A 17368-nucleotide genomic window follows, 5' to 3' on the forward strand; every position below is an offset into this window, starting at 1 on the left:
CATTCATTAATATTCATTCTTTTATTTATCTATAACCTGGTGAATACTAGGGGCTTCCCAAGCGGTGCTAGTGGTTAAGAACCCACCTGCCAATGCAAGAGATTGTGAGTTCGATCCCTGGGTCATAAAGATCCCCTGGAGGAGGGCATGGCAACTCTCTCCAGTATTCTAGCCTGGAGAATCCCATAGACAGAGAAGCCTGGCCGGCTGCAGTCCATGGGGTCACAAAGAATCAGACACAACTGAAGCAACTTAGCATGCATGCATGATGAGTACTAGGACCTGAGAAGAAAAGAATTAATAAACAATAGTTATTTCCCTTATACAGCCCACTGTGTATTAAAAAGAAAAGATGCATTAATCAGAGAGAGAATAGCAGGAACAGTTCTTAGATATGTGGAACCTGAAAAGGTGAGAACTTGGATTGATGGAAGGTAAAGGAGAAGGCCCTCGAAGCATAAAAAGCAGCATGTGTCAAGTTAGAAACACTAGTTCCTCCAAGGTTTCCTTCATATCTTTGATATTCAGCACTCAGCAGGCAGGTAGCCTATGCCCAGAAAATATGTTGAGCTAATTAGCAGCATGTTTCTAGGGCAGCAAGGAGACTGACCTGGATGAAGTTTTCATTTTGAAAACTAAAGAGAAATGTGTAGAGTTAGGATCTTGGTTGACCCAACTACAAGCAAGTTGAGAGAAGAGAAAATACTTATTGCAGTACTCAGCCTGCTTTTGATCAGAGGAGTGATGGCACAAGCGTGGTTATCGATGAAGATAAATGTGGCTCTTGTGTGTAGGCTTGATCATGTGAGAGCTAATCGATAGGTCTGGGCAAGATCCAAACCAGGGACTTTGGAGAGGTCACCTATTGGAGAAACAGTGACTGACCCTCTGAATCACTTGTGTAACTGGCACTGAATTTCAGGGTGAGGCCAGCAGTGTGGTCATTGGGAAACCGAGGTCAGGGATTATTGCATGAGTAGGTGGATGAAAGTAAGCAGGAGGATGAATAAGAAGCAAAGGTTGGGGGCATCTCAATTCTGATGGATGTCATATATCTGGCTGATTTTAGTGAACATGGTGTGTATGTCGTGGACATGGTGTTTATATACATGTGTGTAGGTATGTGTGTAGTATGTAGCTTGGGCCATGAATGTGCCATTTTGTACCATAAAGTATTATATGCACAACACTAGGATTCAGAAAGAAGAGTTATCAAGCTATGGAATGAACAAAGATTTGCAGTGTGGAGGAACCAGGCTTGTAGAGTGCAGATTACTCTCAGTCAACTCAAGGATAGACTGAAGCTTCTTTGTAAAGATGAGATTGGTCTTGTTAATTTTCTAACTGGTTCTATGCAAAGTGCTCAGAAATTCATAGTGACCAGTGGCAAATTATGCATGGAGATAAAGATATAACAGGGTCCCCATATCAACTGTAGTTTAGCCTTTACATTCTTGCTGATCAGAAGTCATCCCTAGAAAAGTTAATTAGCTAAGAATTGCTGAATGAGGTTTTTTTTTTTTTTTTTTTTTAAGTTAACTGCTGATCCAAAGCAATCAGGATTTCTCTTGAGCTCATGAATGTGTGACATGCCGAGTAAGCACCACATTCCCTACCCTCATGGTTCACTCTGCCAGGTGTAATAGCCCCCTGGCTACTCATGTCTACATCCTTCAAATGTGTGTATCCATTGCCACTGGCTTTGACCTGCATGTTAGCTTACGTCCTAACCCAGAAATAAATAAGAACCAAGATCAGAACCTGACTCTGTTCCCCACTGACTTTTTCCCTCATTGCTGAGCAAAAGTTGATAGCCACTTCACCTTCTAGAAGTTGGGTTTTTCTGAAGGTGTTATTAAGGTCGAGGACACCATTAAGCTCCATTTAATAAAGGTTAGACTTTAACCCACCAATGTTCAGTTACTCTCTTCAGCAGTAGGCTAATGACTGCTATTGGAGTGGGAGAAGAAGGAAGGCCCAGCCATCTACTTTTCTGATATGTTGTCGTTGTGTGTGTGTGTGTGTGTGTGTGTGTGTGTATGTGTGTGTGTGTGCGTGTGTGTTTCTAAACCTGTCATGTGGCTGAGGGGATAAACAAAATCTGGAGGCAGATCATATTTTTCTTGCCTGAAAATGGGGAGGGGGAAGGTGGGAAGTGAGAGGAACTCCAGCCAGTCTTCATGCTTCTACTGTCTTCTCCCTGCTAAGCAGGCGATCCTCTTCATGATTTTAGTGGGGAAGAAAGTGGAGTACGTCCCAGCCATACCAGCAGTCTAAACAAAAAGAATCCCCCACATGGACTGGCCTTGTGAATAAGAAGTCACCAAAATGAGAATGGATTTTTGCTGGTTATTTTCCTCTGTGCATATGCTTTCTCAGAGACATGATGGAAAATGGCTTGTTTAGTTAGAAGAGAAATCAGATACTCGAGGTACATCTTCAAAAATGTTTCCTACTCATTGTTAGCATCCTAGCTCCAAAATAATTATCTTGCTTGTAATTAATAATATTTCTTAATTATCTTCTAAGAAGTGAATTATCACCTTCCCTCCCTATAGTCCACGCCCTATTTCATACCTGGGCCCACGAATGGATTTGGGGCCTTGTTACTAACGTTGTCCTCTGTTAATATTTGCCATTTATGTCCTTTGACCCAGACTGATTGGTCCTTTAGTCAAGTGATTGCTGCACCCCTAATTACATGGTAATGTTGATTTCAGACTTAAGAGTACGTGGCACCAGCCTGCCTTTTTTGTAGAATCATCTCTTAGTTCAGAATTTGCCATTGGGCTCATGTTAAAGCCTCAGATAACAGAAACCTAATCTTAGGCTTGTGAGGTGACATGCACATGTCCCTGACCCTTCCTGAGCTCCCTCTCCCCGAAGCTTGTCCCCAAAGTTCTGGTTATTTCATGAAGAAGGATTCCTACTGGATACCAGCATTCTGTGGGAAATCATAAAGAATGAATCCAGTCTTTGGAATTAAATGGAATTTCTCATCTACCTCTACCATTTTAATATTGAATGTTATTCCGTATCTCTTACCAAAAGTTTCCTCGTCTCTAAAATCTGAGTCAATGATATTATGTGGTGGTTTTTGCAGGTTAAGTCAGCTAATGTAAATAGCAATCCCCAATCTGCCTCTGGGTTGGAGTCCTCTCTCTTCCTCCCCGTTTTGTCCCCTCTCTGCCTTTCTTCCAGACCTTCTGCGATATACTGAGGACACGTGTGTGCTTAGTCCCTCAGTCTTGTCCAGCTCTTTGCAACCCTTTGGACTATAGCCCACCAGGCTCCTACGTCCATGGGATTTTTCAGGCAAGAATACTGGAGTGGGTTGCCATTTCCTTCTCCTCTCAGATAACTCACAGTCTAGTATGAGAGACAGCAATGTAAATCAGTGACTTTAATCTACTTTGTCGACACAAGCAGTGTCCGGCAAAGCTCAGGGTTCTCTCACAACCGGCCTGGAAGGATCTGCTCTCCAAAAGATAAAGAACAGAATGAATCTGCTCAGAGTCTGCTGCTGAATGTGCCTTCAACAGAGTATCTGATTGTGAATGAATCATGTATTAGTGTTACATAAGCAACTGCTCTATTTCTTACCCCCAAACGTCCTCCTAAGTGTTTTAAGACTGTTTGCCACACACAACACAACCTTTTACTATATGATTGTTGATCTTAATCAATGAGCATACTTCAGTTTGTTCTTCGTGCCAGTGAAGATCTCTGTACTGGCTGCAAAGCTGACTTTTTTCTCACAGCAGAATTGTATAACCTGAGGCATCTATAAAGGAAGAAGAACAATGGCTAGGTGTAGAATGCAAAATCATCCTCTTACATACCCTTCTGTTCGTGCTCCTCAAAGATGTGATTAAGAGCAGTTGATCCATCCTTTATATGCCTTTACATAAGAAAGTCAGCGTGCACTACTACTCATCTTTGATCAAAACATAAAATTTCTCTCATCATGAGTGACAGGAAGAGAGTTGAAAGCCTATCTCCTCTACAGAGCTAATCTAAAAATTAAGAGAAATTCTTTCCTCCTTTTTTCCTCAGTAACAGTTTGTCCACAGTATTAGCTGGAGAATTGCTTCATTTTTCAAATTATAGTCTGAAAAATAAGGTTGATGGTGGTGATTAAGGCATATTCAGAACAGGGACCATTTTGTCTGGTTATGGGCTTCCCTGATAGCTGATAAAGCTACCTGGTAAAGTTCCCTGGTAAAGAATCCACCTGTAATGCAGGAGACCCGGTTCAATTCCTGGGTCAGGAAGATCATCTGGAGAAGGGATAGGCTACCCACTCCAGTATTTTTGCTCTTCCCTGGTGGCTCAGATGATAAAGAATCTGCCTGCAATGTGGGTGACCTGGGTTCTATCCCTGGGTTGGGAGGATCCCCTGGAGGAGGGCATGGCTTCCCACTCCAATATTCTTACCTGGAGAATCCCATGGACAAAGGAGCCTGGCGAGCTACAGTCCATGAGGTCAAAAAGAGTCAAATATAACTGAGTGACTAAGCATAGCACAGCAGAGCAGTTTGGTTATATGATCTGGAATATAAACTCCTCACCAAATCTCAGTGAGTGATGTCACAAACTCAGCTTGCTTACATTTCTCCAGCATTGCCTCCTGGAAGTGATGAGCTTTTTAGCTCTCAAAATTTCATTTTTTCAGGTACTAGGCAGAAGATGATACAATTTATGGATTTATCAGCTTCCATTAAAAGCAAAATAAATGTGCTTTTAATTCTTGGGAGGAATGATCTGTATTTAGAGAAAAAATTGCTATGATTACTTGTGATTAACAGCATATTTGGTACTCACGATAGAGGGTTATGAAAAGCAAGTATGATTTATTTAGAAAAGCCAGCAAGGGTAGGATGTGATTTTGCCAAATTGCAATAAACTTACCAAGAACTTTTGTAGAAACCATGTCATTGGGTCATTGGACTCCTACTGGAAAATCATCTCATTTCTGAGCACTTAAAGAGCTTATTGAAATTTCAACTTAGTGTTCCCAATGGTTCTTTTTTTTTTATTTAATTTTTATTTTATATTGGGATAGAGTTGACTTACAGTGTTGTGTTAGTTCCAGTTATATAGCAGAGTGATTCAGTTATACATATATCCATTCTTTTCAGGTTTTTCCCCACGTAGGCCATTACAGAATACTGAGTAGAGTTCCCCGTGCTATACAGTTGGTCCTTGTTGATAATTTGTGTTATATACGCAGTGTGTACCTGTTCATCTGAAACTGTTCTGGTTGGCTTGGTGACTCCCACGGATATGCATTTTAATTCTCTAGGTCATTCTGTGAGGATGATCTGAAGACCACACTTTAAGAACTTCTAATTCTTAGAGTTGTCAGATTCATAGCAACAAAAATTACAGTGGTGGTTGCCAGGGTTGGGTGAATGGATGAATGGACAATTCATGTTACAGGGTACAAATTTTCAGCTTAGGAAGATGAAAAATTGCTGGAGCCAGATGGTGATGATAGCTGCACACCAGTGTGAATGTATCAATACTGAATGCCACTGAATGATATGCTTAAAAATGGTTAAAATGCACCAGCCCCAATCATCCAGTATCATGAATTGAACTTGGACCGGTGATTTGTTTCATATATGATATTATACATGTTTCAATGCCATTCTCCCAAATTCATGTTGATGTATGGCAAAACCAATACAATATTGTAAAGTAAATGAATAAATAAATAAAATATATTTGACTATTTTATAGCTAAAAAAATGGTCAGCTTTGCGTTATGTCTATATTATCACAATAAAAAGAAAAATAAGAAATTTGAATGCAAGCGGCAGTCATTATTTTAAAATATTGGTGAGTCTTTGCTTTCATACTAATTATTGATAAATAAAATAGATGTCTCCAGTGTAAAAGGTAATTTGTGCTCAATTAGGGATCCACGTTGTACGATAGTTCCTCATTGCTTTATGACAGGGCGAAAACAATGACCTAAATAGAAAGATCATAGCACTTGATTTATGCTTTATTAAGAGAAAATAGATTTCTTGTCTATGCATAATTTGGCCAAATGAATGGGGGGATTAGAGTCACTCAGTCTGCATGATTGTTCCTCTTCCTGCTGTTCTCAAGTGGATTCATCTGATTTTGCCTCGTCTTGGTTTTGCAATACAGATCCATAGTGATACTCATGCTCTTTTCAGGACAGGGTGTGGGCCAATGTGGGGAAGAGCCTGAACTGCATTATTGCAATGGTGGATAAACTGATCGAAAGAGAGAGCGGTGGCGAGGGAAGCAGCACCAGCAGCAAAGATGTAGAAAAGGACTCTTCTCCAGTGGACTCCATCATAACTCATCCAAAGGGTAAGGAATCATTTTTTTTTTTTCCAATCATTGACTGAGTAAACAAAGTGAGAAAGCCAAGATAAAATGAGATAGAAAAAAGAGGAGTCAATAGTGCTTTTGATGAAAGTGCTGATAGTGTGCTTTTCCACTGCTCTGGCTGGGGTGATGGAAGGCTATTTATCAAATTGCATCTCGGTTGTGTTTTCAGAACTGCTTGCAATGCTCATTTTTTTTTTTTAAACTACATAAAAACCCTCTTGAAAGGAGAGCACTGTTTTCTTTTACAGAGTCTGATATAGTTTAATCTACTTTTATACACATTCCTCCAAAATTTTATTAGGAAGAAAAACAAGCATCTGAAAATGCTTAGAAACTTTGAGGACTATCAGGATGCAGCATCTTAAAAAGGCTTCTGCAAAGAAGGTGATATGGTAAAATGTTGTTCACCTTATTCTGAGGGAGTGAATGTGTGAATTATTTCAAAAACATGAAGAAGTCTTAATTCCATGTAAGAAGAATGTGTTTGTGTGTTATTCCAAAGACATTTTCATGAAGCTTAAGTTTTCATAGATACATGTATAGGCACATGCAGTGATGCATACATATGTCACAGTAGACACACACACACATAGATCTATGTATAGAGACAGAGACAGATACTTTCAAAGGTGTCTTATTACAAGGTTGACTAGCAAATATGGCTTCTTTTGTTAAAATTTTTTTGTTAATTTGATTAATTTTGCCAACAAAAACTAAGACAGATATCTGCACTTCTCTATTATAGAAAGACTTGCTCCTAGAGTCATTCCAGCCAGATTCTTGAGTGTTTGGAGATAAAAAGCATTGCCCTACCCTCTTCTAAAATCTGCTTTCCCTTTTCCTTAAGGAAAATGAGTATAAGAAAATATGGCTGCTTATCAAATTAAATTGTTTTCTCAATTTGTTTTGCTGATTTTTTTATTACTCACATTTTCATCAGGAGTTTAATTACAGGAAACATCAATCTTTCATCACCTGATTAACAGTAGAACCATTTCTAAATCACATTCATCAACAGTGACTTTCTAAAGTTTTCTTACTGTAGATGGTTCTCATCCTCCATATTACATTCACTTAGGTGGAAAGTTTACGCTGATTTTTTTTTTTATGTTCTACTTGATTTAACTGTATATGGGGATTTTCTTTTTTAATAATATCAATTTTATTAATGAAGCTGGTCCAGATTCATAACTTCACATGAATCAAAATGAAAGCCTGTCATAATTTATGTCAAAAAGAAATAGTATACTTCAGTTTTCTTTAACTGAATATTTATTGACCATCAGCAATGAGCCAGGCACTGTGCTGTGCTCTGGAAAATGAGGTAAAGAAGCAGAATCCATATTAGTGATTTGTTCTGTCCATTAAGTGTTCAAGGCACTTGGAACAGAGTAAGATTAAGAGGTTAAGGGATACTGAATTTAGCCACATTTTTTGATGTTGCAGAAAACTGCTTATTGACGAGAACAGAGATCCAAAGTATTGGAAATTATGCATTTATTTGTATCTTGTATTTTATCAGAAGATCGTATCTGTGCAATCAGTTTCCATTTAAAAAGTAAAAATATTTGGTAGGTAAGTCATCTGTAAAATTAGATGAATCACTTTTATTTGAATGTAAGATATTCTTTGGATATAGCCTAAAAACCATGTAGAATTTGCTCCTAAAGTGAATTCATTACTAGATCAGTTTTATGGATGGCTGGAGTCAAATTATAACACAGTGTCCTATAATTTATTTCATTATTTTTATTACTTTTTATTAATATCTTATTTTCCATGTTGATTTCATTCATTCTTTTTTGAGTTATAAATGTTTTTTAGGAGATAAGACACTGTTTAAATTTATAAAATTAAATACATACTTTGGTCTGAAAATTAGTATTGGATAATTTATTATATAGTATTAGATAATGTAGTATTATCAAATAATTCTAAAGTGAAAGCTGTTAACATTTTATGTGCTGGATGATTGTGTATAGAATGCACAACAGAATGTTTTGGTAAAGATATTGGTTCATAAAAGGGATGATTAACAAATATAAATGTGATGTATTGCAAATGAATGTGTGCTCAAGTATACTTAAAATATATTAAATATGTGATGGATGTTATTGCATATTTAAGTGGGATTATTATCAGTTGTTTAAGTAAAGTGTATTCTTATTAAATAATAAAAATAATACTTATTAATTTATTTTAATCTTCCTCTTAATTTAGGAAAAATACACTTTTAGTTTCTACCCTAACTTTGTCACATTAAACAATGCAGCAGAGAAATTAATAATGGCTTTCTGAACTATGAAGCAAACAAGCTAAAGTTGCAGTTTGCATATACTACCCCCTTAACTATTTCAGAAAAAAATATTTGAGATCAGTTCAGTTCAGTCACTCAGTTGTGTCTGGCTCTTTGACACCCCATGAACTGCAGCATGCCAGGCTTCCCTGTCCATCACCAACTCCCAGAGTCCACCAAACTCATGTCTGTTGAGTCCGTGATGCCATCTAACCGTCTCATCCTCTGTCGTCCCCTTCTCCTCCTGCCCTCAATCCCTCCCAGCATCAGGGTTCTTTCAAATGAGTCAGCTCTTCGCATCAGATGGCCAAAGTGTTGGAGTTTAAGCTTCAACATCAGTCCTTCCAATGAACACCCAGGACTGATCTCCTTTAGGATGGACTGGATGGATCTCCCTGCAGTCCAGGGGACTCTCAAGAGTCTTCTCCAACACCACAGTTCAAAAGCATCAATTCTTCGGCACTCAGCTTTCTTCACAGTCCAACTCTCACATCCATACACGACCACTGGAAAAACCATAGCCTTGACTAGATAGACCTTTGTTGGCAAAGTAATGTCTCTGTTTTTGAATATGCTGTCTAGATTGGTCATAACTTTCCTTCCAAGGAGTAAGCAATTATGTCTGCAGTGATTTTGGAGCCCCCAAAAATAAAGTCTGACACTGTTTCCACTGTTTCCCCAACTATTTCCCATGAAGTAAAGGGACCAGATGCCATGATCTTAGTTTTCTGAATGTTGAGCTTTAAGCCAACCTTTTCACTCTCCTCTTTCATTTGCATCAAGAGGCTTTTTAGTTCCTCTTCACTTTCTGCCGTAAGGGTGGTGTTATCTGCATATCTGAGGTTATTGATATTTCTCCCGGAAATCTTGATTCCAGCTTGTGCTTCTTCCAGCCCAGCATTTCTCATGACGTACTCTGCATATAAGATAAATAAGCAGGGTGACAATATACAGCCTTGACGTACTCCTTTTCCTATTTGGAACCAGTCTGTTGGTCCATGTCCAGTTATAACTGTTGCCTCCTGACCTGCATATAGGTTTCTCAAGAGGCAGGTCAGGTGGTCTGGTATTCCCATCTCTTTCAGAATTTTCCACAGTTGATTGTGAGCCACACAGTCAAAGGCTTTGGCATAGTCAATAAAGCAGAAATAGATGTTTTTCTGGAACTCGCTTGCTTTTTTGATGATCCAGAGGATGTTAGCAATTTGATCTCCGGTTCCTCTGCCTTTTCTAAAACCATCTTGAGATATACATTCAGTAAGGATATGTTCTCAATTTAACTGCATTTCAAACTTTTATTAGAAAAAGATAATTATAAAAATTTGAGAAGAAAAAGAAATAGGATTATGCACAATTTTCACTTTATTTCTGTTAGACACACATTTTGAATATATGTTTAGACACACACATACACTGTGACCAAACTGCTGTACACAGTATAAATATAGATGTGCTTCTTGATATACTGCATATCATTATATTATGAGTATTTCCTCACAAACATTGTCTGGAAATAATGAGATGATAATGATGATAAACTATTTCATCAAAAGAGAAACCACTCTTTTAGGTATTTAATTAATATTATAATGCTGCATTTAACATGTAAGCATCTTTGAACATGAAAATCTTTAACTACATCTCAGAAATTTTCCTGTAAGTCAGATTGCTGCAAGTGGAATTATTTTATAAGGAAGAGTTATTCCTTCTCTCCCATGTATTTATTTATATAATGACTTGTTGATATCAGTGTGGACTCATGAATACTTATTTTATCCTTTGGTTTATATGCCTCTTATGTTATTATTTATTTGGGGTTCAAATTGTTCAAGGGCTAGCTAGTAGGAGCTCTTGGTGGCCTTTTGGTAGCTGCTCTTGCATTAGACTATGTATTTCGTTTCTCACTTACTTTTACATTTTATTCACTCTCTTATTCTCCGGCTTCATAAAAAAGCTTGCTCTAGGTTCATCTGTATCTGCCCCAGCTTGTGGTTCAGCTAGTTTCCAAGGAACTCTGGTTTCTTTTTTGGAGAATAGCATTTAGAAACCAACATTTAGTTGGGTGGGGATGTTTTAATGATTCTTTGTAACAATAGGTACTCTGAACAGCTGTACCTACAAGCACTCTTATCTTACCAGCCTTAGATATTTTCAGTGATTTCATGCCATTTTGGACGAAAATTGTCATATTGTAGTTTCTAATTATTTGTGTCTTGATATTGTGGTGCAGCAGTAAAGAATCCGCCTGCCAGTGCAGGAGACTCAAGAGATGCGAGTTTGATCTCTGAGTCAGGAAGATTCCCCTGGAGTAGGAAATGGCAGCCCACTCCAGTGTTCTTGTCTGGAAAATTTCACTGACAGAGGAGCCTGGTGGGCTACAGTCCACGGGGTTGAAAAGAGTCAGACATTACTGAATATGCATGCATATGCACATTATGTAACTTAATAATGGATTTCAAAATAATATTTTTGATAATAAAATCCATTTCCTCAATAACACCACATTTATCCTCAGTTCATAGCTGTGGTGGAAAAGTCATTACATTATTTTCATTTTACAGTTAATTAATAAATTGATTTAGTGAGTGATTTGAGTCATCTAGAGTTTACTGTTATGTGTGATGTGCTAAATACTGATAGGCATTTCTTGCCACATCATCTATGAGTGATTGTTTTCCTCACATTAGTTTTTTCCTTATAGTTCAGTTCTGCAAATATTTTAATCAACAAAATAATTGTCAATTTCTGATCAATTAATCAATCAATTTAATCAAATTTTGTTCATGTGCTTTTGACTGTTGTGTTTTATATTGGGATATGTTTTGAAATCTCATAATTAACCTTATGATAGTCAGTTTTTCTTTCTTTACCATCATCTTGTATTTTTACATTATAATCATAATTCGTGTTTCTTTGTTGGTTAAACAGATGGTCTTCTGAATTTTTGATACCTTTATTCATTTTTTAATGTTCCTCTATAACTGCAGATATTTCTCTTTTCAACTTGTAGATTTTTCTCTATACAGTGTATCAGTTTAATAATGTTTTAAACCTGTAGTTTTGGAGGTTTTTTTATTTTAGATCTAGAATTTTGCACTATATCTTACTTCATAAATTTCTTTTCAGGATTACTGCAGATAGAGGTGAGAGAAGAAAATCTTTCTGTACATTCTGAGAACGAGTAATAGAATAACCATTCCAAACTCTCATGCTGATGTATATTCGTATTTTTTCTTAACAAACAAGATTGTCCTCTTATTTTTGTACATTTAAACATACTTATAAGCAGATGGCTCAGTTGGTAACGAACCTGCAATGCAGGAGACCTGGGTTTGATCCCTGGGTTTGGAAGATCCCTTGGAGAAAGAAATGGCAACACTCTCCAGTATTCTTGCCTGGAGAATTCCATAGACAGAGGAGCCTGATGGGCTACAGTCCATGGGGTCGCAAAGAGACATGATTGAGTAACTAACACTTTCACTTTTCAAAGGTATAGCATCAGGTACAGTGTAATATGAGACTTCCCTCTTGGCTCAGAGGGTAAAGCGTCTGTCTGCAACGCAGGAGACCCGGGTTTGATCCCTGGGTTGGGAAGATCTCCTGGAGAAGGAAATGGCAACCCACTCCAGTACTCTTGCCTAGAAAATCCCATGGACAGAGGAGCCTGGTAGGCTACAGTCCACGGGGTCACAAAGAGTCGGACACGACTGAGTGACTTCACTTTCACAGTGTATCACAGGACTGCCTCCCTACTTTTACATACTATTCTATTAATGATATTTAAGTTTTATTAACTATTCCCTTGCAGCTCAGCTGGTAAAGAATCCACCTGCAATTCGGGAGACCTAGGTTCGATCCCTGGGTTGGGAAAGTCCCCTGGAGAAGGGAAAGGCTAACCACTCCCGTATTCTGGCCTAGAGAATTCTCTGGACTGTACAGTCCATGGAGTTGCAAAGAGTTGAACATGATTGACCAACTTTCACTAATAACTCCATTGAAATCCATAAACCTTGCTAAATTGGACCTATCCCTCAGGCTTCTCAAAATTCAAGTAATACTTAAGCATCACTATGCACTGGACATTTTGAAATATTAGGGGCACAAGAAGATTAAGACCCAGTCTGTCTCAATTCTACTGAAGAGATTGATATCTAAACCCATGACTGTAATATAATACACTTTTGAGTACACGCTGAAAAATACCTGTTTCTTTCATCCATCATGCCTCCTGCCCTACTAAGGTTTATTTTATTCACATGTTATAAACATTTCCTATCTACTCACAGAAGCAACAGATTAAAATGATGAGAAAGCGGAGATAAATATAGATCCTTGAGGCACATTACAAAAAAGAATTGCATGCATTGAAATACACTAGTTAATCACTACTCTGGGAACATGTGTTCATCCAGCTATACGTTGATCCATTCATGTTATTGGATGGCCTGTATTTCTCTGTCTTTCACAAGGGTATCATGAAGTGTCCCTATGAAAGGCCAAACACCCTATGTCATTGAATACTTTTTCCCCCTCATCTACCCAGCTATCAGTTCTGCCGAAAAGAAGATGAAGTTCCCCTGACATAGTTTTTCCTAATGAGCCCAGTTTGCCTTTAAGTCATCACTTTTTCTTCATACAAAGGTGGTAAATATCAGGCACATCACAGACTTAGTTCACTTACTAGTGGTTAGATTCATGTCCTTTCCCAAGTCATAGTTTTCCTTTAACTTTCAGACACACTCCTTGTGGGACCTGAGAATTCACTTTTCCTCCCACATCTTCTACTATATTTCCAGCTGCCTCCAGTTAACAAAATTGTCTGATAACTACCAAGAACTTATTTTATTTCAAAATAATTTATTACCATTTATAATCCATAGCTTGCTAATGCCAAAGATCAGTCATCTGAAAAAGGCACTCCATCCTCCAAATAGGGACAAATCCAAGGCTTTTTGTTTGTTTATTTTAAGCAAATCTCCCATGTTGTATCTTATATCTTTGGTCAGCCACAGTAACTATCTTCCTAATACACCGGAAATAATTAATGACAAGAACAATTAATCAGTTGACACTGCTATATCTAAAATAGTTCATGGCATTAAGCCTTATGGAAGAGACACACCAAATATATGTTAGTTGAAAAACAAAGAGGAAGATCCCTTCATTCATTCAATAGATACTATTTGAACATCTATCCTATACCAGGCACTGTATCTAGAAACACATTTAGTCACTGCCCTGTTCTTGACATCTGGTGGATAAACAGTTGTATTTGAAAGAAGACACACAGAGATTTTCCAAAGACAGCTTCTGCAAGATAAAGAACATAGAAGAGGAAGTATACATTTGGGAGTCCTCAGCAGATAGATAGATGAAACTGGAGAAAATGAAAAGAGAAAGAATAAGAAAAGATGAGCAAAATCTATCTTGCTGAGCCTTGGGGCATGGAAACTGCCTTCAACTGAGGAGTTGGAAGCACCAAGGGATGAAGATCAAATGCAACTTGGATACTAAACAAAGGTATCCAAAGAGAGGAAATAATCACTTTAGTAGTTAAAACTAACTGCACTCACATTTATATGACATATACTTTGCTAAACTTTCCATCCATCCCTCCCTTCAATCTCGCAACAAACTTACAGGGGATATTGTTTTTATTCCCATTTTATAGATGAGAAAGTTGAGCACTGCTTCTAAGATCACAGAGCTGGTAGATAACTGAGCAAGGATTCACATCCAGGCGAGTGATTCCTGATTGAATTTGTTGAAAAGAATTGGGTGTGCAGAATAACTGGTGAAAAGGAATGCTTACTTTTTTACCTTAATATTTTTTTTAATTGGAGGATGATTACAATGTTGTATTGGTTTCTGATGTACAATATGAATCAGCCATAAGTATAAAATTTTAAGAGCGGTTTTGCATGTAAGTTTACTTTCCTTTATGTTTGCCATTAATATTTGATTAATGGTTTTCCAGGTGGTCATAGCTAATGCTTCACTTGTTGCTTATGTCTCTCCCTATCTTACAAGGCCCTAAACTCCCAGACTCCCACGTGTCTCTTCATGGTGCTCGGCCGTCTTTGTCTCATCCTGCTTCATCCTTTCTTATCCAGTCACACTGGACTCTTTTGAGATCTCATCTTATGCTTTTCAGTGCTGGGCTTTCAAAGGATTGCCCATCTCTACCATCCACAGGCTCAAACTTTTTATCCTCTGAGATGTCTTTTCCGATCTTTCAGGCCACAGCTGGCATTACAAGCATGGGAGCAGGGCAAGTGCACAGATTCCTCTCAGCAGGGCCCTGTGCCATGGGTTTAAGCTCTGTGGTCATCACGCCTTTTAATAATGTTAGCTGTGTTGTTGTGAATAAAGTCCAGTAGTGTGGAGAAGGCTGTGTCTGGGACGTGGAGACTTACTTCATCTCCAGTTCTGCCCCCCTGGTTCTCCAGTGCCTGCCCAGCTTCCCCATTCTTATCCCAGCCCAATGACCATCTCCCATTCCCACCCATACCTACCAAGGGGTCAGGGTGCAAGTGCTGGAGAGGCAGACTAGGTGCCTTTGAAGATCTGCTCACAGGCTATCACCATGCCTGAAGGAGTATGACACAAAAGAGTAAATGGAAATCACCATGACAGGCCAGAGAGATACTACTGAGGGAGAAAGAAAAAACCTTGCTTACTGCTTTTTAAGCAGAAGTCTCATAATTTTATTTTTTCATTGAATTCTGCAAATTATAGAATCATGCTTTCTACAAGGATTGCAAGTACAGAGTCCCACAGACATCATGCATGATAATGATCAAGTTCACCTGAATGAGCCAGCTGAAACTGATGGACACTGGAACAAACTAGGAAGAATATATCCCTTCAAAAGAGGGCCACCACTCCAGCTCCAGCCAGTCATTCCCATATGGGAACGTGGATCTAAAGTTACCATATCTTCTGATTTTTCAAGTGAATCTGAATTTTTGTATAAAATATCCCAATTTTTAAAAGTTGATAATAGTTTTTTTTTAAATAATTATAATGGGAGGAAGGCCAAATAAAATACATTTGAAGGTCAAATGAAGCTGTTCCTGGGCCACTGGTTTGCAGCCTCTGTATTTCTGATTTATTGAAAACACTATTTTAAATGTTATCTCCCCTACTAGACTTGGCTCTATGAGAGAATATGCCAAGTATTTTTTTTTTTCTCTGAATCTCCAGAGCCTAACATAATTCAGAGGCTAACACTGTGGAGTAAAGGCTGAATCACCCTGATCTGCACTGCTACTAGACAAGAAATGCTTAGTTTTCTCAATATTTCCAAGTGACTATCTTCAATGTACGTGCATATCTATGCAAGCTGCTGCTGGGCTGTGCTCAGTCGTGTCTGACTCTGCAACCCCATGGATTGTAGCCTGCCAGGCCCCTCTGTCCATGCGATTTCCCAGGCAAGAATACTGCAGTGGGTTGCCGTTTCCTACTATAGTATTTATGCATACATACCTAAAAATCATCATATCCTCAGAACTTGCACTTAACATGAGAATTATTTAAGTGGTTTTATAATGTGTAACAAGTCTATTTTACTTTGTAAAGTATAAATATATAAGTGCAAAGCATCATTTTCATCAACAGGTTTATATATTAATACTCCTGGATTCAATGATTTCTGCACATGAATATTTAGAATTTCATTGGGAAGAAAAAAATCAGTGAATGAGGGGCTTTAAAACTCAGGACAGCAAGCAAAACAACTTGTAAAATACACTTAGAAATTTTAAAAATATTTGGTAAAAATAAAAAAGATAACATATTATAAACTTAGAATTCCAATTATAATGGTACATTCTCATAAAACTAATAAAAACTAATTTCTCATAAAAACTAATCTTATTTCCCTTAAAAATTGTGCAGTGACTTATGATGTAACGAAATAACACTTGACTCAGAATCAAGATATTGTACTTGCCAAGTCCACAATTTATTTATTTGGCTACATGACCTTTGGCAGGTCACTTAAATTCTCTGGGCCTCACTTTCTTTGTTGGTAAAATAAAGATCGTCTGCAATTTTTAAAGATCTCTCCCAGTTCTGAAGTTCTATGATAATAAGATGTCACATTATTTGTGAATTTTTTTTTCTTTCTTCTCAGTCATTCAGCATATTTTGGTTGAGCATCTACTCCATGTCAGGCACTATTCTAGACACCAGGATATAGTAATGGACAAAACACGTGACCTCCTGAATTTTATATTCTTTTCATGTCTCTCGACATAAAAAATACCATAAGAAAGAAAGACATTGCCTAATATGTTAAAAGTGACGTTCTGTGGAAAAATACAGAGCGAAGTAAAAGGGTTTCAGAATATTGTTGACATTTAATAGAGCAAGCTTCATTGAAAAGTTGATGTTTGAACAAAGACACAAGGAGGTAAGGGAATGAGCCATATGGATACCTAGGGTAAGGATATATTGATAATTGAAAACAGCTAATGCTAAAGCCTTGAGGCATACGTGTGCTTTCCACAATCAGACAACAGCAAAGAAGCTCATTTGGTTTGAATATGAAAAGTTAAGGGGAGAGAGTAGAAGATGAGTTTAAATAATTTAAAGCCTTTCTATTGACTTTGACTATTACTCAGAAAATCCAGAAGCAGTTGGAGGGTTTTGAGCAGAGGACTAACCTGATTTGACAGATTTTAACACCCAGGCTGT

The 17368-nt window shown here is 37.8% G+C and overlaps 1 protein-coding gene across 5 annotated transcripts in view; it reads left to right on the forward strand.

Moving 5' to 3' along the window:
• The window catches only part of INPP4B (inositol polyphosphate-4-phosphatase type II B), a 455375-nt gene that overhangs the window by 326593 nt on the left and 111414 nt on the right, over positions 1 to 17368 (forward strand). For all 5 annotated transcript variants that reach the window (XM_024977565.2, XM_059876249.1, XM_024977564.2 and 2 more), the window contains one exon: positions 6192 to 6351. In XM_024977565.2, coding sequence (XP_024833333.1) covers positions 6192 to 6351 — 160 coding nt within the window. The remainder of the gene's footprint in view (positions 1 to 6191; positions 6352 to 17368) is intronic.

Source organism: Bos taurus, chromosome 17 (assembly GCF_002263795.3).
Source record: "Bos taurus isolate L1 Dominette 01449 registration number 42190680 breed Hereford chromosome 17, ARS-UCD2.0, whole genome shotgun sequence".
NCBI classification, from domain to species: domain Eukaryota; kingdom Metazoa; phylum Chordata; class Mammalia; order Artiodactyla; family Bovidae; genus Bos; species Bos taurus.